At 41.5% G+C, this 22,712-nt stretch overlaps 3 protein-coding genes across 3 annotated transcripts; all 3 read left to right on the forward strand.

Annotated features, from left to right (window-relative positions):
• Window positions 1-385: 385 nt before the first annotated feature.
• Window positions 386-8,810, forward strand: LOC138871320 (uncharacterized). Its single transcript, XM_070149193.1, has 3 exons — window positions 386-486; window positions 7,826-8,053; window positions 8,426-8,810. Exons 1-3 carry the CDS (start codon window positions 386-388, stop codon window positions 8,808-8,810), a joined length of 714 nt encoding a protein of 237 aa, XP_070005294.1.
• A 6,967-nt stretch (window positions 8,811-15,777) lies between these two features.
• Window positions 15,778-16,566, forward strand: LOC138871321 (uncharacterized). The gene has a single exon (XM_070149194.1). The coding sequence runs from the start codon at window positions 15,778-15,780 to the stop codon at window positions 16,564-16,566; it is 789 nt and encodes a 262-aa protein (XP_070005295.1).
• A 1,440-nt stretch (window positions 16,567-18,006) lies between these two features.
• Window positions 18,007-19,480, forward strand: LOC138871322 (uncharacterized). The gene is made up of 5 exons (XM_070149195.1): window positions 18,007-18,186; window positions 18,448-18,628; window positions 18,765-18,820; window positions 18,935-19,029; window positions 19,438-19,480. Exons 1-5 carry the CDS (start codon window positions 18,007-18,009, stop codon window positions 19,478-19,480), a joined length of 555 nt encoding a protein of 184 aa, XP_070005296.1.
• The last annotated feature ends 3,232 nt before the right edge of the window (window positions 19,481-22,712 follow it).

Genomic DNA, 22,712 nt, shown 5'->3' on the forward strand with positions numbered 1-22,712 from the left:
GGCTAATGTACCAAGACACAACATCTCCCTTCAGACTCCTCATGAAGAGTTTCATGCGGATCCTTTCGTCCTTTCCTACTCCGACCAACTTATCGCAGTATGTTCTCAAATGAACTCTTGGATCTCCTGTACCATCGAACATCTCGAACTTCGGTGGTTTGTACCCCTCAGGCAGTTCAACATCAGGTTGTATGCATAGATATTCATAGTTTAGCCCCTCAATTCCTTTGCTTCCTTCAATGCCCTGAATTCGGCTAGTCAACTTCTTAAGCTCTTTCAGTCTCCTAATGAGTGAGTCTTTATCATCAGACTTGGGTGTGCTTGAAATGGGTTGGGCGGAGTGCGGCATGGTTTCCACATAGATGGAGGTGTTATGAGCGTGGAAATGGTCATTTGTGGAGTTCACCGGTTCTGGGATGAGCTGTGGAGTATTCTTGGAAGTATGACAGGTGTTGCAGTGGTGGTGAGGAGCGGGATGGTTTTGTGGTTTTGGGATGTTTTGTGGAGGTGTAGGATTCTGAGCGTTAGAAAAATTGACATCTGGGGTGGTGAGGGAAAATGATAAGCTCGCCAAGTTCCGGACTTGATCAAGTTCTTCTTGGAATTTCAACAGCTTTTGTTCAAGCTGGGATGCACTTTCCTTAGGAACCAGACTACCATGAGTGACCTCTACCCGTTCAGTTAAGTTTTCCCTTCTGGTGTTTTTCAAATCTTCCATCTTTCCTTTGTTCCTATTTTTTACGGGGCTAGGAGGAGGAGTGGGTGGAGGGCCCTTAGATCTTGTGGAATATGATGATTATGCTAGAGTGCACGAACTAACCTTGGGGAGGGGAGTAAATAAACAATAAAAACAAAAAGTCAACAGTTAAGGATTATGAAAAGAAACGTTGCGGTATTTAAACACGTAGTGCAAGAATATAAGTTATGTCCTACCTTGGGAGCCTCATTGGGCCTGAGGTAGGCCTAGTGACAAGTTGATTTGGAGAACTTATAATGCTAAATGCCTTATTTTATTGCTATAAATAAGACGAATCCCAAAATGTCACTAATGGCCATTGGCCTTATTACATTCATAAAACGAAAAGGTAAATTCCTATCTATTTGGTCCCAGAAGGACCTTCCCTAGACTCCGCATCTCTGGCTCCACCGAACAGCTTCACCAGCTCGCGAAGTCCCAACACTTGGTAGGCTCTGGCCAGGTGTCCACCCTCGTTTCCTTCAGCATTCTGGCAGTCCTTGATCCTCTTAAGAAACTTCCTTTCCAGCTCCACTAAACCTCGTTCCAGGTATCCTAATCACTTGTTGGCACTGACAGCGATGTCTTTCCACTCTTCAATCAGTTTTTGGTGGGCTTTTTGAATCTCATGGTGCTCGTTTTCACACTCCCGAATCTTCTTGCACAGTTGGTTGTATTTGACTTGTGCTTCATCCCTTTTAGCGATGATTCTGTGACCTCGAACAAACCTAGGTTGGCCCAGACCATTGTGATTGTCCTCCAGCAATCCTCAATAGTATGGGGTGCAGCCAACATGGTATCTGTCTGGATCGATAGTATCTCTCCCCATGATGATCTTGCAATGCCGCATATGCTGAGCTTGGCATTTACAAGGACTGTCATCAGCTTGGAAGTCGGCCCGGTGACTCATCTTGTCGACCCTTGGTATAACCTGTTTCCTACCAGCTTGTCTCAAAACCCGGAGAGGGACATAAGGGTAGGTTCCTCTAAAACCGATCAGTATCAGAAATGGTGCATCCCTGGATCGGGCGATGAACTCTTCAGTAAGGAACCACTCGAACATCCATTGTATTTGATCCTTAATCAGCAAACAGCTTCACCCATCCCTTGGAATCTTCGGGCTAAGTAAATATGTTGGGCATGTAGTTCATTCACCTTGGTTGATGGAAGGCTATATGATCGTCCCAGTCTCTACGCTAAATCTCTTGGCGATATTCACCCCTTTGGAGATGCTCCATGAGCCAGAGTTGGAGTAGCAAGTTGCAGCCCTTGAAGTGTGGGGCTCCTTTTTGACGCTTTTCCAAGGCTCGGTATATCTCTGCGATGATCATGGGCACTATGCTAAATGGTTGTCCCCCAATTCCCTCCATCAAAGTTTTGGTGACCATGGCTAGCCTGGTGTGGATCATTGCTTTCTTCAAAGGAAACACTATCATCTTCAAGAAACAGAACATGAAGACAAAGACCCTTCGGTAAATATGCCCCAGGAATGTAAGGGTGAACTCATTTGGATAAGTACGATAGGATTTGCTATGACCGTACCTCTCGTATAAATAATCAAGGGGAATTTAGGACTCCTTCAAACATGTCAAGTCTGGATTCTTCTTTAGGCCCATTATTTTGAGAAAACCTCTACCATTGCTATTTTTCGGCATTAACAAACTCGGGGTCTCCCATGGTATACTAGCCATTCCTCCTATTTCCTCTAGCAGGGGTGTCATCTCAATCTCCCCGAAGAGAAACACAGATCTATCATAATCCCAGAACAGAGTAGAAGCTTCTATGATTTTGTTGTTGGGTTGGACCTCTAGGAGGGAAGGTAGATTTCCTAGGTATTTCCGGACAAGAGTCTGATCACTGGAATGAAGATCCTCCCACCAGCTTAGCAACCTTGGGTGGATGTTTGTGACCATGCCGAATCTAGGGACTTCGTGCCTCATGTTTCTGCAAGACAAAAGGGTTAGGCCCTTACCCCCACCAGACTCGACTATTAAATACCAATAATTGGCATAAAAGCATTTAGTTCTCCAAATGAATGCACGAAACGTGATAGTGTTCGTTTGGGTTTTTGGGAAACCTAGTGGACTTTGGATAAGGCTATCTTAAAGAGTCATTATGCGGACAACATAACTGACTCGACTAGGTTTGACCATGACACATGCACAATTAAACAGAGTAAGGCTTCTATGGGGGTTTTAGACTGGTACCCTTGAGCGGACAACTCAAGAGGGAAAGGCACGGAACCATCGACTACACCGTTGATCGACTGGTTTTACCGCAAATACGCCTTTGTCGAATTTAAAGGGTGATAATATCGGAAGAGCGCAACCACTCATTATAAGCATTTCTATGGTATTTGTTTGGCACAAGTGGAATATGATGTTAAAAGCATGCTTATGCAATAATTAAAACAAATTTTCACGTATTTGCACGTTTATAAAGTGATAATTACAATTATTTAAAATAGTAATAAATGAGTGCAGTAAAGGAAAGCAGTGAAAGTAACAAGGGAAAAAAAGAAGAGACAAGTTAGCTTTTGCAGTAGAAGAGGGAATTAAATGCTTAAAGGTATTAAACAAAAAAGCACAGAAGAAAGGTAAAGTCACAGTAATAGCTTGAAATGATAAAAGCCTAAAAGTATTTCCCAGCAAAGTTGCTGTTGTGCCCCCTTTTTCTCGCGAAATCAGGTTTATGACAATTTGGAGGACAGCTCGATCCCTTTCTGGGAATTGGTTTTGAATTGAAGAGTCGCCACCTAATGATTAAAGTGCATTAGGACGCTAGGAAGGAATTGATCTAGAAAAGCAGAGACTGGGTAAGGGCTAGAAATTATCCCGAGGGGAAGGTGTTAGGCACCCCTCATGATCCACTAGTGTGGTTCCCGACCATGCTACAATTGTGACTTTAAGTACAAGTAAAAAGTAAGAAAATAAAGGTTTCAAATATGAGGGATTGTCACATTATAGCTACAAATAAATTCAAGTTTGATGAAACAAAGAAAGCTGAAATTTTGAGGAAATAGTTTGAAAATTCTGAAAAGTAATAAAATACACAAGTAAAGTGAAGGGAGTCCTAGGTTTACAAATAATATGGATCACATCAATGCAATACCCGGTAATCACTCCTAAGAAGAGGAGTTACACGTGGTATTAGCGCACCGGTCATCATATCTATATCTACCCTTTCCCACCCAATTAAGGTATTAAAACGCAGAATAGTTTCGTTACCTATTGCATGCTCTTACCCATCCCAATCCTATCAGTCTCGGAGGCATTTGGGAATACTAGTCCTAAAGAGAACGGATATTAGGCTTTTATGGTTTAAAGGACAAAATCTAGGGCGACAAATAAAACACATAGAGCAGATATGGGAAAACACATAACATTTAAAGGTTCAAACAGACCTCCTCAACTTAAAGACAGATTATTTACCATGTCTTGCATGTACTGGTTATGGTCTGAATTAAACTTAAAAAATGTTAAAGGAGGCTGATTTATCACATATTTTCAGATAAAAAGTCTGAATTAGGCCTGCCCGCTGGTTGTAATTATCAAAGACTGGTGCAGTTATAACCTTTACCCTAAAGTTTGCCTAGGTGAAACCTATAGGCATGACATTTATGTATAACAGAAATATACTGATTTTAAAGAAAAGGGCTTATTAATTGCAGGAACATAAGTTCTGTAAATATTAAGCAATGTTACCACTATTTTTTTAGACTTATAAGCGAGATAGACGATTCAGATTCGGTTGATTACTCCTATAAGCATGCTTTCTAAGCGTTATTGATTTAAAAAAACGTTTATAGTCGAAATAAAAATGCAGGAGTCGTATAGGCATGGTATCTAAAATGTTGTTTGTACCTGTGAGCACGTTTGCCTAGTGATTGATGCATATGCAGAATTCAAGAATTCCTATAGATATGTTATCTATATGATATGCAGTGTTATAAAATTTAGAACCTATAGACATGTTTTCTAGATAATACAGAAATGCAGAAATTTATAGACATGGTTTCTATATGAAAATGCAGGACCTGTAAACATGATTTCTATATAAAAATACAGAACCTATAAATAGGATTTCTTTATGAAAATGCAGAACCTATAAACAAGATTTCTATATGAAAATGCAGAATTGAAAGCAGGACATGATTGTAGAAGTATAATAAATACCTATGAACATGATATCTACCCCTTTTGCATGCATGATTTACCCTCCCTTTTTCACTAAAACTCCATATGTTATTACAAATTATTAAAACCCAGAATGAATAAGAAAAGCAAATTACATCAGAAATTAAAGTACAACCAGGGGAAGCCTAATTCAGACTCCAGGTCTGAAATGTTAAATGAACCAACACCAAAGATCAAATACCCAAAGCCTTTCTTCAACTTGGGATGTGTCAAATATCCCTAAGAGTCTCAAATGGGCTCCGGGTAGTGCTCACACCCAAGTATATTGCAGAATATGAGTCATAGTGCAGTGTGCAAGGTCCAACCCTCAAATGTCCAAGTTCAGAGGGAACTCAAGGTCCCAAAGCAAGGCTCATAGAAAGGGGCAGAACGTAGTATCTAAGAGAGAGTGTAAGTGCAGAGAGGGGATTTTGGGGAAAACCAAGACAAGCTAGTGGTCACTCCTAGCAATTGGAGTGCTGGCACACCCCAACCAGCCTGTTAGACATATTGTTTGGGAGTTAGGATACCCTAAGGGATCAAGTCCAGACATGGGCAACAACTTGGATGTTTCCATATTCTGAACTTCAACTCAAACATATAGAAGGGGACAAGGGTGTAGGGATTCACAGTAGAAACATATGCTAATTAACATTAAACATAGGCAATAAAGCAGACAGGGGTGTAGAAGCTGTAAAATAAACACATTGGGATGAGGCTGAAAATCAAACTAGGACATACCAGTTTCAGGGAAACAAGAAAAGAAAGCAATAGTCTTGTGAAGCCAAAGTGCAAGCAAATAGTCAGAATGCTATGATTAGAGAACTATGATACTTGAGTAGTATAAAAGTGTTAAATTGAGAGTGTGTTAAAGTGCAGAAGGGTTGTGCCTTTTTATAGTGTAGAAAGGCAAGAAGAATAAGGTAGGAGAATGATTTGACAATCAATTACAAAAATTTCCCTTTGATTAAGGGATTCTAATTTCAAACGTAAAAATAATTAAGGAAAGAAATTGATCAAAACCTTTTCCAAAGCAGTACAAGAAGGGTAAATACATAGAGATTTATTCAAGGAAAAAGTCTGATAGCACACGATTTGCGCAAGTAAGGAAAGGAAATCAGTTAACAGCCAAGAAATCAAAATTAAAGGCTTTGTACGAATGAACCAAGTCAGGAAAAGAGTGGTAAGGTTTTACTTAAAGAAAATCAGTAACAATCAATCAATCCTAAAAAAAAGATTCTGAATCAATCATAAGTTGGAAAGCCTTTTGAAGAAAGGTTCAACACACATATAAAAGCATACAGACATGCTTAAACAAGAAAGAATTGTCATGCCTTTGTAAAATCAGTAGAAAGAAAAGGTTCAACATTGTATGAAAACAAAGATATCCAAACTCATTCAGAGGTTTAAAACCAGCCTGAAAGAGCTAAGGGGTATTTGAAATAAAGCCCTAGTTAGAACAAACCAGAAAACATAAAGGAGAGGGAAGCAAGTTAAGTCGAGACATGTGTAGAGGTTTCAGAAGAGAATTGAAGCTTCTAGCATGTTTCTTTCAGAACTCATGAGAGAACATGATAGCAAAGCAACATACAAACAGTAGCAGGATTCAGAGAATAGAATGGAAAATACTGATAAGAATAGCTGAGGAAACATGCATAAGAGGTTCTTTTAGAAGAACTCAAACAAAGTTTAGTAGAAGAAAAGTAGCAAGCACACTTAAGAACGCGGTAGAAAAATACAGTAGAGATATTCACAAAACATAATGGAAATACTGGTAGGAATAGTAGAAGAAACATGCTTAAGGAGTTTTCTAAAAGGAACTTAAACAGGGCTCAGTAGAAGGAAAACAAAGAACTTTAAGAACTTAGTAGGAAAATACAGTAGACAAACACAAAAACATCAGAAAATTATAGCAGAAAAGCACATATAGAAGAACACAGTAAGATAGTCATACAAGAGCATGGTAAAAGGAAGAATACAAGAACAGTAGGAGCAAGTACACGTTAAGAAAAAGGAAAGTCAGAAATCACATAAAATTTTTAGAAAACCCTAGATCAGAAAAGAAAGACATTAAAAAAAAATTTAAAGAAGAAATTGGGGAAATGGTTTGAAAACTCAAGTAGAGCATAGATATATAACAGATCTACGAAAAATGGGCAATAAATTAGTTTAAAAATCTTTTAGAAATTAGGAAAATTATTGAAACACTTGGACATACTTATATATGCATATATATGCTATTTTGAAAGTATTTGCATGTAAAAATACAAAGGAAAAAATTGGGTATCAACATAATGCCGAGGCGCCTAGCCTTGAGTTTGTGCCAGTTGTGAATGAATTTCCGGATGTCTTTCTAGATGAGCTCCCTGGGATTCCACCAGACAGGGAGATTAATTTTGGGATCGATGTGATGCCAGGCACGCAACCTATATCAATTCCACCCTACAAAATGGCACCAGCATAATTGAAAGAGCTAAAGGAACAATTGAAGGATTTGCTAGAGAAGGGTTTCATTCGACCGAGTATGTCACCGTGGGGCGCACCGGTCTTGTTTGTAAGGAAGAAAGATGGGTTGCTACGGATGTGTATTGACTACCGGCAACTCAACAAGGTCACAATCAAAAATAAATATCCTCTACCAAGAATAGATGATTTGTTTGATCAATTGCAAGGTGCTACGTGTTTCTCAAAAATTGATTTGCGGTTTGGGTATCATCAATTGAAAATAAGGGAGCAAGATATTCCAAAAAACAGCTTTCAGGACTCGGTATGGGCACTTTGAATTTTTGGTGATGTCTTTTGGGCTAACAAATGCCCCAACAGTTTTCATGGATCTTATGAATCGAGTCTTCAAACCTTTTGTAGACTCCTTTGTGATAGTGTTTATTGAAAATATTCTTGTGTATTCCTAAAGTCGGGAGGAACATGGTTACCATGTCAGGACAGTTCTGCAGACTCTCCAGCAACATCAATTGTATGCAACATTTTCAATATGTGAATTTTTGCTTGAATCTGTCACGTTCTTGGGTCATGTCATCTCCAGGGAAGGATTTATGGTTGATCCTCCAAAGATTGCAACAGTGAAGAATTGGCCTAGACCTACCACTCCAACGGAGATTCATAGTTTCTTAGGTTTCGCTGGGTACTACAAGAGATTTTGGAGGGGTTTTCTACACTTGCCTCTCCATTGACTAAATTGACATAGAAAGTAGTTAAATTCTAATGGTCCGATGCTTGTGAAAGGATTTTCCAAGAATTAAATCAAGATTGACAACAACACTGGTATTAGCCCTGCCAGAGGGTACAGAGGGATTTGTGGTGTATTACGATGCTTCAAGGATCAGACTTGGGTGTGTGTTAATGCAACATGGCAAGGTTATAGCTTATTCTTCTAGGACACTCAAGAATCATGAAAAGAACTATCCAACCCATGACTTAGAGCTTGCGGATGTTGTGTTTGCGCTAAAGATTTGGCGACATTATTTGTATGGGGTCCATGTGGATGTATTTACAGATCCAAGAGCCTTCAATATATTTTCAAGAAGAAGGAATTGAAACTGACACAGAGAATATTGCTAGAGTCACTCAAGGACTATGACATTGATATTCTCTATTACCCGGAAAAGCCTAATGTTGTGGCGGATGTTCTTAGTCGAAAATCTATGGGAAGTTTGGCTCATTTGAAGTCATATCAGAGGTCGTTGGCCAGGGAGGTTCACCAGTTGGCTAGTTTGGGAGTTCGCCTTGCAGACACTAATAAAGGAGGAGTGATTGTACAGAATAGGGCTAAATCATCGCTTGTTGCAGAGGTGAAGGAGAAGCAATTCGACGATCCATTATTAGCACAACTGAAAGAGGGGATTCATAAACACAAGAACACAACTTTTTCCTTGGCATAGATTATGGTACCCTATGGTACCAATGCCGCCTATGTGTTCTAGATATTGATGGTCTTCGCAAAAGGATCATGGAAGAACCTCACACTTCCAGGTATTCCGTGCACCCAGGATCTACAAAAATGTATCATAATCTCAAGGAGGTTTATTGGTGGAACAACATGAAAAAGGAGGTGGCAGACTTTGTGGAAAAATGTCCGAACTATCTGCAAGTGAAGGACAAACATCAAAGGCCCGATGGATTGGCTTAAAGCATAAAAATTCCAATGTGGAAATGGGAGATGCTCAACATGGATTTATTGGTAGGGTTACCGCGCACTACGTGCAAGTTCGACTCAATTTGGGTGATCATGGACTGACTCACCAAATTAGCGCAATTCTTTCCAGTTAAATCTACCAACACAGTGGAACAATATGCTTAGTTATATATCAAGGAAATAGTTAGGTTGCATGGTACTCCAGTCTCTATCATTTCAGATCGAGGGGCTCCATTCACGGCCAACTTTTAGAAGAAATTTTAGCAAGGTTTGGGCACGCAGGTAAATCTTAGCACAACTTTTCACCCTCAGACCGACGGGCAAGCAGAGCGGACTATTCAGACGCTTGAGGACATGTTGCGTGCTTGTGCTCTCGATTTCAAGGGTAGTTAGGATGATCATTTGCCACACATAGAGTTTGCTTATAACAACAGCTTCCATGCTAGTATCTAGATGGCGCCATTTGAAGCATTGTATGGTAGGAGATGTAGGTCTCCTATTGGGTGGTTCGAGTTTGGAGAAGCGTAATTGATAGGGTTGTACCTTGTGCATCAAGCCATGGAAAAAGTCAAAATGATTAAGGAGAAGTTAAAAACTACTCAGAGTCGCCAAAAGACTTATTCGGACGTTCGTCGTAGAGATTTGGAGTTCAAAGAAGATGATTGGGCATTTTTGAAGGTTTTTCCCGTGAAGGGTATCATGCGGTTTGGGAAGAAAGGAAAATTGAGTCCAATGTATGTCGGACCGTACATAATCATTCAGAGGATTGGTCAGGTGGTGTACAAGCTCGAGCTGCCACCCAAGATGTCATTGGTACACCTAGTCTTCCATGTGTCTATGTTGAAGAAGGTAGTGGGAGATCCGTCCACTATTATGCCAATTGAAACTATTAAGGTTAATGAGGAACTGTCATACGAAGTATTTCCAGTTTCCATTCTTGATAGGCAAGTTCGGAAATTGAGAAATAAGGAAATTGCCTCCGTAAAAGTGTGGCGGAACCAGCGGGTTGAGGAAGCCACTTGGGAAGCCGAGGAAGAAATGAGAAAGAAGTACCCACATTTATTTGTATAGCCATGTAATAGCTTTTGTGCATTTGGTCCATATGAACTCTTATGTTTTTATTTGATCTATGTAAAATTGTTCTGTCTTTGTTATATGTTTCCTATGCGGCCATGGTTGGTGTCGTACAATTATGTTATGTCTATGGAACATGTATATGCTGTTAGGATATGTTTTTGGGGCTCTCTGACAGGTGGATAGACCTAGTTACAAAGGAAACTCTAGCGAAATTTTTGGAAATTTAGGGAGTTAGCTAAATTTGGGGTTTTTGATATGTTTCATGTTGTGAAAAGCTGATGTTGCATACAAATTGCTGACGAGTGAACCTTGATCCTCATTCAAGGATGAACGATCTTAAATCGGGGAGGATGTAAGGCCCCATGAAATTTCTACTCAAAAACCTGAATCCCGTAATGCCAAGTTAGGATCATGTGTTAGAAATTCATAATGTTCTTCGCTCCGAGCAAGCTCGTCGTGGTTCAGACCCTTTGGATTGATATGTGCATTAAATAGTAACGGAATAATGTTTTCCAGGAAAATGCATTTTTGTGGTCCATTATGCAATCGCATAATTGCTATGCGGACCGCGTAGTCGCCGCAGAGCCAGACAATTTGTTGGTTAATTTGAGGTCAACTATGCAGCCAATTATGCAATCGCATAATCAATATGCGGGCCGCATAGTCATTGACTAATCCCCTAGGAATTTTTGTGAAAGCAGTTTTGCGGTGCATTATGTGACCGTAGAACAGGTATGCAGACCGCATTTTTGTCGCATACCCAAACAGTTTGTTCAGGTTTTGGGACCATTCGAAGCACTGTATGGTAGGAGATGTAGGTCTCCCACTGGGTGGTTCGAGGTTTGAGAAGCTGAATTGATAGGGCCGGACCTCTTGCATCAAGCCATGGAGAACGTCAAGAGAGATTGAAAACTGCTCAGAGTCGCCAAAAATCCTATTTGGATATGCAGCGTAGAGATTTAGAGTTCAAAGAAGATGATTGGGTATTTCTGAAGGTTTCCTCTATGAAGGGCATCATGCGGTTCGGAACGAAGGGAAAATTGAGTCTGAGGTATGTCGGACCGTACAGAATCATTCAGAGGATTGGTCAGGTGGCATACAAGCTCGAGCTGCCACCCGAGATGTCAATGGTACACCCGGTCTTTCATGTGTCCATGTTGAGAAAGGTAGTGGGAAATCCATCCTCTATTTTTCTAGTTAAGACTATTGAGGTTAATGAAGAGCTTTCAAATGAAGAAGTTCTAGTTGCCATTCTTGATAGGCAAGTTCGGAAATTGAGAAATAAGAAAATTGCATCCGTGAAAGTGTTATGGCGGAACTAGCAAATTGAGGAAGCCACTTGGGAAGCCGAGGAAAAGATGAAAAGGAAGAACCCACACTTGTTTGTATAGCCATGTAATTGTTTTCATCCATTTGGTCCCTATGAACTCTGTATCCTTGATTTGATCCATGTAAAACTGTTCTGTTTCGTCTTTGTTATATTATTGCCTATGTGGACATGGTTAATATTGCACAGGTTATGTTGTGTCTATGGAATGTGTACCTACTGTTAGGATGTGTTTCTAGGGCTCTCTGACAGGTGGATAAGGCCCAAATACAAAGGAAACTCTGGCAAAATTTTCGGAAATTTAGGGAGTTAGCTAAATTTGGGGTCTATGAATATGTTTTAGGCTGCAAATAGTAGAAGATTATACAAAGACTGCTATTAAGTGAACCTTGACCCTCATTCGAGGACGAATGATCTTAAGTGAGGGAGGATGTGAGGCCCCGTGAAAATTTCCAATCTAAACCCGAAAGCTCGTAGTGGCAATTAGGATCCTGTGTTAAAGAAGCATAAAAGTCAAGAAATAATATTTTCCAGAAAAGTGCGATTCTGCGGTCACATATCAAGTATGCGGACCACATAGTCTCCACAAAGTGAGACAGTGTGTTGGTCAATTTGAGGTCAACTATGCGGTCGATTATGCGATCGCATAACCGATATGCTGACCGCATAGTTGTCGCACAATTCCCTTGGTATTTTGTAAGGGGCAGTTCTGCGGTGCATTATGCGACCGCAGAAGGGGTATGCGGACCGCATTTCTGCCACATGCCTAGACAGTGTGTTCAGGTGTTGGGGAGTGTAATTGCGGTCCATTATGTGGGCTGCATGTCGACTTAGCGATCACAGATCTGACTCGGGGCTCCAATTTTCTATGTTTTAAACCTGACCCCCTATCATTATATTCGGTGTAATAGATCATTTTGAGCCTATTTTCTGATATTTCTAGAGTGAGAGAGAGGGGTCTAAGAGAAGGAAAGTGCTTCTCATCAAAATTACTCCATGAATCCTTGGTAAATCATTGAAGATAATCAAGTGAAGGACCCAAACCCTCATCCCAAGAGGTAAGGCTTCATCACCTCAACTCTCATTTTTACACATAGCTACAAAGGGTCATTAGTGAAGTAATTTATGGGGGTAAGGGGGTTTGCATTGCATACATGTGTTCTTGAAGAGTATGAGGAATTATAAAAGAAGAGGCATGGGTAATGGGCTAGTATAATCTTATATAAAAGAACCATAAGGCCTTAATGAACACTAATTGCTCGGTAAAATGCTCAAGAGAGCTTAGATTATGATAATTTCTTGATTATGAGTTAAATTGGGCTATATTTCTTAAATAGATTGAATTGCAAACATTCCGGAACGTTATTGGATTAAGGAAAGCTCGGTTGAGGTATGTATGGGTAAAACTCTGTCTTTTAGAAATTGAGCTTCATCGGTGATTATATGAACATGGTAACATTATAGTTGAATTGTTGCATTGCTTGTTATTTTACATGAATTGGTGTTGTAACCTTATGTGTGAAAAATGTGTTTCAACATGATCAACGTGCTATCTTGACAACTTGAAAAGGGCAAAGGTATGAATTATGTATTGAAATGTTTAGACCCTAAATTGAGATTGCGGCTGAATATGTTTTGCTATCTATGTGAAGTCATATCCATGCTTACAATTTAAAGATGCTCTTGTGTGCACCTTCTGTCCTAAATTGCAAGGCTAATATTGGAAATGGGAATTATGTATAATGCGGCCTAGTGCGAAGAATGATGTGATAAGTGGTGGCCCCAAGTGCCTATGAAATGTTTATTTATAAGGGAACAACGCTTTGGCAAGGCGGCCTAGCCGATCGGGCCGAGATCGGACTCCGCTCAAGATAGCGGTGGTATTGTGAATAAATTCCGGAAAAAAGTAAAATGAGATTGTGATTGGAGTGTATGTCTTGAATGAGGCAACCTAGCCGTTCGGGTCGAGATCGGACTCCGCTCAAGATAGTGGTGGTATTGGAAACAAATGATTAACAGTATGGAATGCCCCAAACTAAAAGCTATGGAAAAACGATGTGAAAGTTGTACAATTCTTTTTATTGATAATGTGGTAATCGTTCGAAGTTTGAGTTATATTTGTGTACTTGTGAATTCCTATTCTTGTATGGTTCTTTCTAACTAGATGGAGTTTAGTTATACATACTAGTACTATTCCATGGTACTAACATCCCTTATGCCCGGGGCGATACATTTTTAAATGAATGTAGGTGGCTTCATTGCGGATAGTGTCGATCGTGTGAAATGGAGCATCCTTCTTCTCAAGAACTTGGTGAGCCCTTTCCTCCTTTAAGGGGCTATATTGCACATCTTTTTATTGTGGACCTTCACTTTTGAGGTATAGCCGGGGCCTTGTTGTCGGCGTTGTCACATTTATTTTTTGTATCCTTAGAGGCTCCGTAAACATATGTGTGGGTCATGTGAGGGTGTTGGATGGGTGTACTAACAGTGTTGTAATTCTAACTCCTGTTTTTCTAAAGTATAAATGTATGGAATCTCGGAACTCATTTACGGTCTAATGTGGTGATTTAAAATTAATTAGTAATGTGGGATGTACTATCTTCCCTTGTTTAAATAAACGGAAGCATGGTTTCATTATTCATATTGAGTTGGGCAGGTAGTGTTTGATAAAGCTTGCTTAGTTTGGATCACTCGACTGAGCGCCGGTCATGCCTCTCGAGGTTAGGGTGTGACAAACTTGGTATCAGAGCCTAAGGTTTTAAAGGGTCCTAGAATGTCTCGAAGCCGTGTCTAGTTGAGTCTTTCTTATCGGTGTGTAGTCGACCACATCTATAAGTTTTAGGGTACTTGGGCACTTAGGAATAACACCCTTCTTTGATGTTCTTGATCGTGCGTTGAAACTGTCCCTCCCTAATTAGTGCAATGTTCTATCTTTCAGTAAATGACACCTAAGAAGAAAGCAAGAATTGGCCAAGTAGACAATGCCACCTCATGATTGGCTGATGATTCATTGCTTGATACTGTGGATGAGGGTAGCCGCCCTGCTATCGCTCTGCCTGATTCTTCTACTTCAGAGCAAACTACCCTAGTTCCCACACCCGTGGAGGGTACCACCATCTCTCCCGTTGATACTCCTGTCCCGCCTCCAGCTTCAGCTTCCGGTTCTGGTATTTCGGATGAGGATCTTAGGGGAGCTATTCAGATGTTGACCCAGCTAGTGGACTCCCAGGCCTAGAGGTCGAATGTTGCGCCTAGTTCATCCAGCCGGCAAGGGGATTCTACTAGTTCCAGAGTGAACAGATTTCTTCAGTTAGACCCTCCAGTGTTTATAGGTGCCAATCCAGAAGAAGACCCTCAGGATTTTATTGATGAGATGCACAAAACCCTCAGGGTTATGCGTGCAACTAAGACAGAAGGAGTAGAGTTGCCTGCCTACCACTTGAAAGGGGTGGCCTATTCATGGTTTGAGTTTTGGGAGGATTCTCGAGAGGAAAGGCGCCCTTCAGCGAGGTGGAGCGAGTTCGCTGATGCATTTATTGACCATTTCCTGCACGCTGAGACAAAGGAAGCCCATGCGGCAGAGTTTGAAATTTTGAGGCAAGGTAACAGAAGTGTGTGGGAGTACTACATGGAGTTTGCTCACTTGTCCAAGTATGCCATTCATATATTGCCCACAATGGAGGCCAGGGTGCACCGGTTTGTTCAAGGCCTTAATTCTATGGTTGCATTGAATTCCGACATGAATTATGGGAAGATGGTAGCATTTGCTCAGGACATAAAGAACCGTAAATTAAAGAACAAAATGGAGATAGAGGGTAGCATCAAGGCCCAGTCTACGGGCAATATAGAAGAGTCACTAGGTGGGGGAAGATCAGCTTTCAGGGGAGGATCATCAGGGCCTTCCCAGTCTATTGCACAGTCTTCAGCCAGTGCACCACCGTCAGGGCGCAACCAGCAACAGTTGAGTAGATTCAGGCCCAATCACGGCAGCAGGGGATCCCATCAGCGGGGTCTGTCAGGAGAGAGGTCCCAGCAGCAGAGGACCCCGTGCCCCAGGTGCAGGAAGATGCACTCAGGGATTTGCTATCTGGAGTTACCTATATGCTATGGATGTGGGATGAGGGTTCATATTCAGATACATTGTCATGTATCCCGCCAGGGAGCGGGTAGGGGCATAGCTTAGTCATCCAGTCTAGCACCCACTACATCTTCAGCCCCTTCTCCAGCTCGATGTACCCCAGCACCCGCAGGGCGAGGAGTAGCTAGGGGTGGTGTGCAGAGTTCAGGAGGACCCGGCCACTTCTATGCTATGAGTGCCCGCCAGATTGCAAAGGCTTCTCTGGATGTTGTTACAGGTATTATGACGGTTCAATCTCATGATGTGCATGCACTTATTGACCCTGGTTCCACCTTGTCCTATGTTACCCCTTTTGTTGCTAAGGAATTCGGGATAGAACCAGAACAACTTCAGGAACCGTTCTCAATATCTACTCCGGTCGGTGAGTCAATTTTGGCTGCTCGAGTTTATAGAAGTTGTACTGTCATGGTGCGTGGTAGGGATACCATGTCCGATCTTATTGAATTGGGGATGGTTGATTTTGACGTAGTAATGGGGGTGGATTGGCTTTATTCATGTTTTGTCAAGCTAGATTGTCGGACTAGAACCATGAGGCTTGAATTTCCCAATGAGCCCGTTGTTGAATGGAAAGGGGATAATGTAGTACCTAGAGGTCGGTTTATATCCTACCTTAAGGCCGCGGAGATGATCAAGAAGGGGTGTATCTATCATTTAGTTCGGGTTACGGACACCAATGCCGAGGCGCTTAGCCTTGAGTCTGTACCAGTTGTGAATGCATTTCTAGATGTCTTTCCAGATGAGCTCCCTGTGATTCCATCGGACAAGGAGATTGATTTTGGGATCGATGTGATGCCAGGCACGCAGCCTATATCAATTCCACCTTACAGAATGGCGCCGACAGAACTGAAAGAGCTAAAGAAAAAATTGAAGGATTTGCTAGAAAAGGGTTTTATCCGGCCGAGTGTATCACCATGGGGCGCACCGGTCTTGTTTATAAGGAAGAAAGATGGGTCGTTGTGAATGTGTATTGACTACCGACAGCTCAACAAAGTCACAATCAAAAATAAATACCCACTACCAAGAATAGATGACTTGTTTGATCAACTGCAAGGTGCTACATGTTTCTCAAAGATTGACTTGCAGTCCGGGTATCATCAATTGAAGATAAGGGAGCAAGATATTCCAAAGACGGCTTTCAGAACTCGGTATGGGCACTTCGAATTTGTGGTGATGTCCTTTGGGCTAACAAATGCCCCGGCAACTTTCATGGATCTTATGAATCGAGTCTTCAAGCCATTTCTAGACTCCTTTGTGATAGTGTTCATTGACGATATTCTTGTGTATTGCCGGAGTAGGGAGGACCATCCTGGCCATCTCAGGGCAATTTTGCAGATTCTTCAGCAACATCAATTGTATGCGAAATTTTCAAAATGTGAATTTTGGCTTGAATCTATTGCGTTTTTAGGTCATGTTGTTTCCGGGGACAGAATTATGGTTGATCCTCAAAACATTGTAGCAGTGAAGAATTGGCCTAGACCTACCACTCCAACTGAAATTCGTAGTTTCTTGGGTTTAGTTGGGTACTACAGGACGTTTGTGGAGGGGTTTTCTACTCTTGTCTTTCCATTGACTAAATTGATGCAGAAAGTAGTTAAATTACAATGGTCTGATGCTTTTGAAAAGAGTTTCAAAGAATTGAAGTCGAGGTTAACCATATCACCGGTGTTAACCCTGCCAGAAGGTATAGAGGGATTTGTGGTGTATTGCGATTCTTCCTAGATTGGGCTCGGGTGCGTGTTAATGCAACACAACAAGGTAATAGCCTACGCTTCTAGGCAACTCTAGAAAGATGAAAAGAAATATCCAACTCATGACTTAGAGCTAGCAGTAGTGGTGTTTGCGCTAAATATTTGGCGACATTATATGTATGGGGTCCATATGGATGAGTTTACGGATCATTAGATCCTTCAATATATTTTCAAGCAGAAGGAGTTTAATCTGAGGCAAAGAAGATGGCTAGAGTTACTCAAGGACTATGACATTGATATTCTCTATCACCCGGGAAAGGCTAATGTTGTGGCAGACGCTCTTAATCAAAAATATATGGGAAGTTTGGTTCATTATGAGACATATCAGAGGCCATTAGCCAGGGAGGTTTACCAGTTGGCTTGTTTGGGAGTTCGCCTTGATGACTCTAATGAAGGAGGGGTAATTGCACAGAATAGGTCTGAATCATCGCTGGTGGAGGTGGTGAAATAAAAGCAATATAATGATCCATTTATAGCACAACTGAGAGAGGGGATTCACAAACACAAGACCACAGCTTTTTCCTTTGGTATGAATGATGGTACCCTATGGTACTAAGACCGCCTATGTGTTCCTGATATCGATGATCTTCGGGAAAGGTTCATGGTAGAAGCTCACACTTCCAGGTATTCCGTGCACCTAGGTTCCACAAAAATGTATCATGATCTCAAGGAAATTTATTGGTGGAATAACACAAAGAAAGATGTGGCGGACTTTGTGGCAAAATGTCCGAATTGTCAACAAGTAAAGGCTGAACATCGAAGGCCTGGTGGATTGGCTGAAAGCATTGAAATTCCAATATGGAAATGGGAGATGATCAACATGTACTTTGTGGTAGGGTTACCACGCACTCCGCGCAAGTTCGACTCAATTTGGGTGATTGTTGATCGACTCACAAAGTCAATGCCCTTCCTGCCAGTCAAATCTACCGACACGACGAAACGGTATGCTCAGTTGTATATCAAAGAAATAGTCAGGTTACATGGCACTCCAGTCTCAATCATTTAAGATCGAGGGGCTCAGTTCACAGCCAACTTTTGGAAGAAGTTTCAGCAAGGTTTTGGTACGCAGGTAAATCTTAACACAACTTTTCAGCCACAAACCGATGGTCGAGCAGAGCGGACTATTCAGACGCTTGAAGACATGTTGCACGCTTGTACTCTTGATTCCAAGGGTAGTTGGGATGACCATTTGCCACTCATAAAATTTGCTTACAACAACAGCTTCCACGCTAGTATCCAGATAGGACCATTCGAAGCCTTGTATAGTAGGAGATGTAGGTCTCCTATTGGGTGGTTCGAAGTTGGAGAAGCGGAATTGATAGGGCTAGACCTCGTACATCAGGCCACGGAGAAAGTCAAGATTATTAAGGAGATTTAGAGTTCAAAGAAGATGATTGGGTATTTTTGAAGGTTTCCCCTATGAACGGCATCATGCGGTTCAGAAAGGAGGGAAAATTGAGTCCGAGGTATGTCGGACTGTACAAAATCATTCAGAGGATTGGTCAGGTTGCATACAAGCTCGAGCTGCCACCCGAGATGTCAATGTACACCCGGTCTTTCATATGTCCATGTTGATAAAGGTAGTGGGAGATCCGTCCTCTATTGTGCCAGTTGAGACTATTGAGGTTAATCAAGAGCTTTCGTATGAAGATGTTCAAGTTGCCATTCTTCATAGGCAAGTTCGAAAATTGAGAAATAAGGAAATTGCATTCGTGAAAGTATTATGGCGGAACCAGTAAATTGAGAAAGCCACTTGGGAAGCCTAGGATGAGATGAAAGGAAGCACCCATACTTGTTTTTATAGCCATATAATAGTTTTCATCCATTTGGTCCCTATGAACTCTGTATCCTTGATTTGATCTATGTAAAACTGCTATGTTTCGTCTTGGTTATATGATTGCCTATATGGCCATGGTTAATACTGCACAGGTTATATTGTGTGTATGGAATGTGTACCTACTGTTAGGATGTGTTGTTGGGGCTCTCTGACAGGTGGATAAGGCCCAAATACAAAGGAAACTATGGCGAAATTTTCGGAAATTTAGGGAGTTAGCTAAATTTGGGGTCTATGAATATGTTTCAGGTTGCAAAGAGCAGAAGATTATACAATGACTGCTAATAAGTGAACCTTGATCCTCATTCGAGGATGAATGATCTTAAGTGGGGGAGGATGTGAGGCCCCATGAAAATTTCCACTCTAAACCCGAAATCTCGTAGTGGCAATTAGGATTATGTGTTAGAGATGCGTAAAAGTCAAGAAATAATATTTTCCAGTAAAGTGCGATTCTGTGGTCGAGTATGCAGTCGCATATCAGGTATGCAGACCGTATAGTCTCCGCAAAGTGAGTCCGTCTGTTGGTCAATTTGAGTTTAACTATGCGGTTGATTATGCTATCGCATAACCGATATGCGGACCGCATAGTCGTCGCATGATTCCCTTGGTATTTGTAAGGGGCAGTTCTGCGGTGCATTATGTGACCGCAGAATAGGTATGCGGACCGCATTTCTGCCGCATACCCAGACAATGTGTTCAGGTGTTGGGGAGTGTTTTTTTGCGGTCCATTATGAGAACCGCATGTCGACTTTGCGATCGCAAAAGGCGATCGCAGATCTGACTCGGGGCTCCAATTTTCTACATTTTTAACCCGACCCCCTATCATTATATTCGGTGTAATAGCGCATTTTTAGCCTATTTCCTGATATTTTCTAGAGTGAGAAAGAGGGGTCTAAGAGAGGGAAAGTGCTTCTCATCAAAATTACTCCATGAATTCTTGGTAAATCATTGAAGATAATCATGTGAGGGACCTAAACCCTCATCCCAAGAGGTAAGGCTTCATCACCTCAGCTCTCATTTTTACACATAGCTACAAAGGGTCATTAGTGAGGTAATTCATGGGGGTTTGCATTGCATGCATGTGTTCTTGAAGAGTATGAGGAATTATAAAAAAAGAGGCATGGGTAATGGGCTAGTGTAATCTTGCATAAAAGAACCATAAGGCCTTAATGAACACTAATTGCTCAGTAAAATGCTCAAGAGAGCTTAGATTATGATGTTTTCTTGATTATGAGTTAAATTGTGCTATATTGCTTAAATAGATTGATGTGCGAACATTTCGGAACATTATAGGATTAAGGAAAGCTCGGTTGAGGTATGTATGGCTAAAACCCCGTCTTTTAGAAATTGAGCTTCATCGGTGATTGTATGAACATGGTAAGATTAAAGTTGAATTGTTGCATTGCTTGTTATTTTACATGAATTGGTGTTGTAACCTTATGTGTGAAAAATGTGTCTCAACATGATCAACATGCTATCTTGACAACTTGAAAGGGGAAAAGGTATGAATTATTTATTGAAATGTCTAGACCCTAAATCGAGATTCCATGCTTACAATTTAAAGTTGCTCTTGTGTGCTCCTTCTGTCCTAAATAGCAAAGCTAATATTGGAATTGGGAATAATGTATCATGCGGCCTAGTGCCAAGAATGATGTGATAAGTGGTGGCCCCAAGTGCCAATGAAATGATTACTGAGAAGGTAACAACGCCTTGGCAAGGCGGCCTAGCCGATCGGGCCGAGATCGGACTCCACTCAAGATAGCGGTGGTATTGTGAATAAATTCCGGAAAAAAGGAAAATGAGATTGTTATTGGAGTGTTTGTCTCGAATGAGGCAACCTAGCCGATCGGGTCGAGATCGGACTCCGCTCAAGATAGCGGTGGTATTGGAAACAAATGATGAACAATATGGAATGCCCCAAACTAAAAGCTATGGAAAAATAATGTGAAAGTTGTACAATTCTTTTGATTGATATTTCGGTAATCATTCGAAGTTTGAGTTATATTTGTGTACTTGTGAATTCCTATTCTTGTATGGTTCTTTCTAACTAGATGGAGTTTAGTTATACATACTAGTACAATTCTATGGTACTAACGTCCCTTTTGCCGGGGGCGCTTCATTTTTAAATGAATGTAGGTGGCTCCATTGCGGATAGTGCCGATCATGTGTAGCGGAGCATCCTTCTTCTCAAGAACTTGGTGAGCCCTTTCCTCCTTCAAGGGGCTATATTGCACATCTTTTTATTGTGGACCTTCACTTTTGAGGTATAGCCGGGGCCTTGTTGCCGGCGTTGTCACATTTATCTTTTGTATCCTTAGAGGATCCGTAGACATATTTGTGGGTCATATGCGGGTGTTTGATGGGTGTACTAACTGTGTTGTAATTCTAACTCCAGTGTCTCTAAAGTATAAATGTATGGAATCTCGGAACTCATTTACTGTCTAATGTGGTGATTTAAAATGAACTAGTAATGTGGGATGTACTATCTTCCCTTGTTTAAATAAACGGAAGCATAGTTTCATTATTCATATTGAGTTGGGAAGGTAGTGTTTGATAAGACTTGCTCAGTTGGGATCACTTGACTGAGCACCGATCGCGCCTCCCGAGGTTGGGGTGTGACAGGGGCCTTGTTGCTGGCGTTGTTATAATGACTTTTGTATCCATAGAGGCTCCGTAGACGTTTGTGTGGGTTATGTATGGGTGTTGGACGGGTCTATGAACTAGGTTGAAATATTAAACTCGTGTTTCTCTACACTGTAACTATATGGGATCTTGGAAACTTAACTACGATTTAAGGCTGTGATGTGAAATGAATCAACAATATTGAGCTGGGTAGAACTTGTTAAAAAGGTTTGCTCAGTTGGGTTCACTCGGTTGAGCACCGTTCGCGCCTCCCGAGGTTGGGGCGTGACACTCGGAGTCAAGCTTTGCAATCATTTCTGTCTGAACCAAAGCATTGTCACGAGCTATGCAAAGTTGAACTTCAAAAGTAGGAACTTTGGCTAGGGCATCCTTGCCCCCTAAAGCCTGGTCCTCAACCCGAGCTTTCCATTCATCATGCACATGCCTGACCCGGCCAACATCATCTCGAAGGCGCTCCAGGGCTTTCGTCTTTTTCTGCAACTGAAATAAACTATGTATTAGCCTCGAGAACTAGGAGGCGAAATGCACACCCACCCGGGAAAGAAAACTACATGCTCCTTCAGGTTGTTCTCGTAATTCAGGCTCCAGCCCACCTCATATTGCAAGTGTACCAGCTCGACTTCCTTTTCATCGCAAAGGAGCCTCAGGGATCTCTCCTCATCTAGAGCTTTTCGTAGCATGGCTTCACAACGAAGCAGCCCAGACTTAAGCTTGTCAAATGCCTACAAAAGAAAACTTAATAAGGAAGGGAAGGCGCAAAGCTCGCAAAACTTGTGCCGAAACTCACCGCACAGTGAAGCTGCTGTCTTTCCTCGAAGGCCGAACGTACACCTTCCAATCTAGTCCCTTCGGCTCTAAAATAGCCTATTTCGGTCAAAGCA

The sequence above is a fragment of the Nicotiana sylvestris genome, chromosome 6 (assembly GCF_000393655.2).
Source record: "Nicotiana sylvestris chromosome 6, ASM39365v2, whole genome shotgun sequence".
Lineage (NCBI taxonomy): Eukaryota > Viridiplantae > Streptophyta > Magnoliopsida > Solanales > Solanaceae > Nicotiana > Nicotiana sylvestris.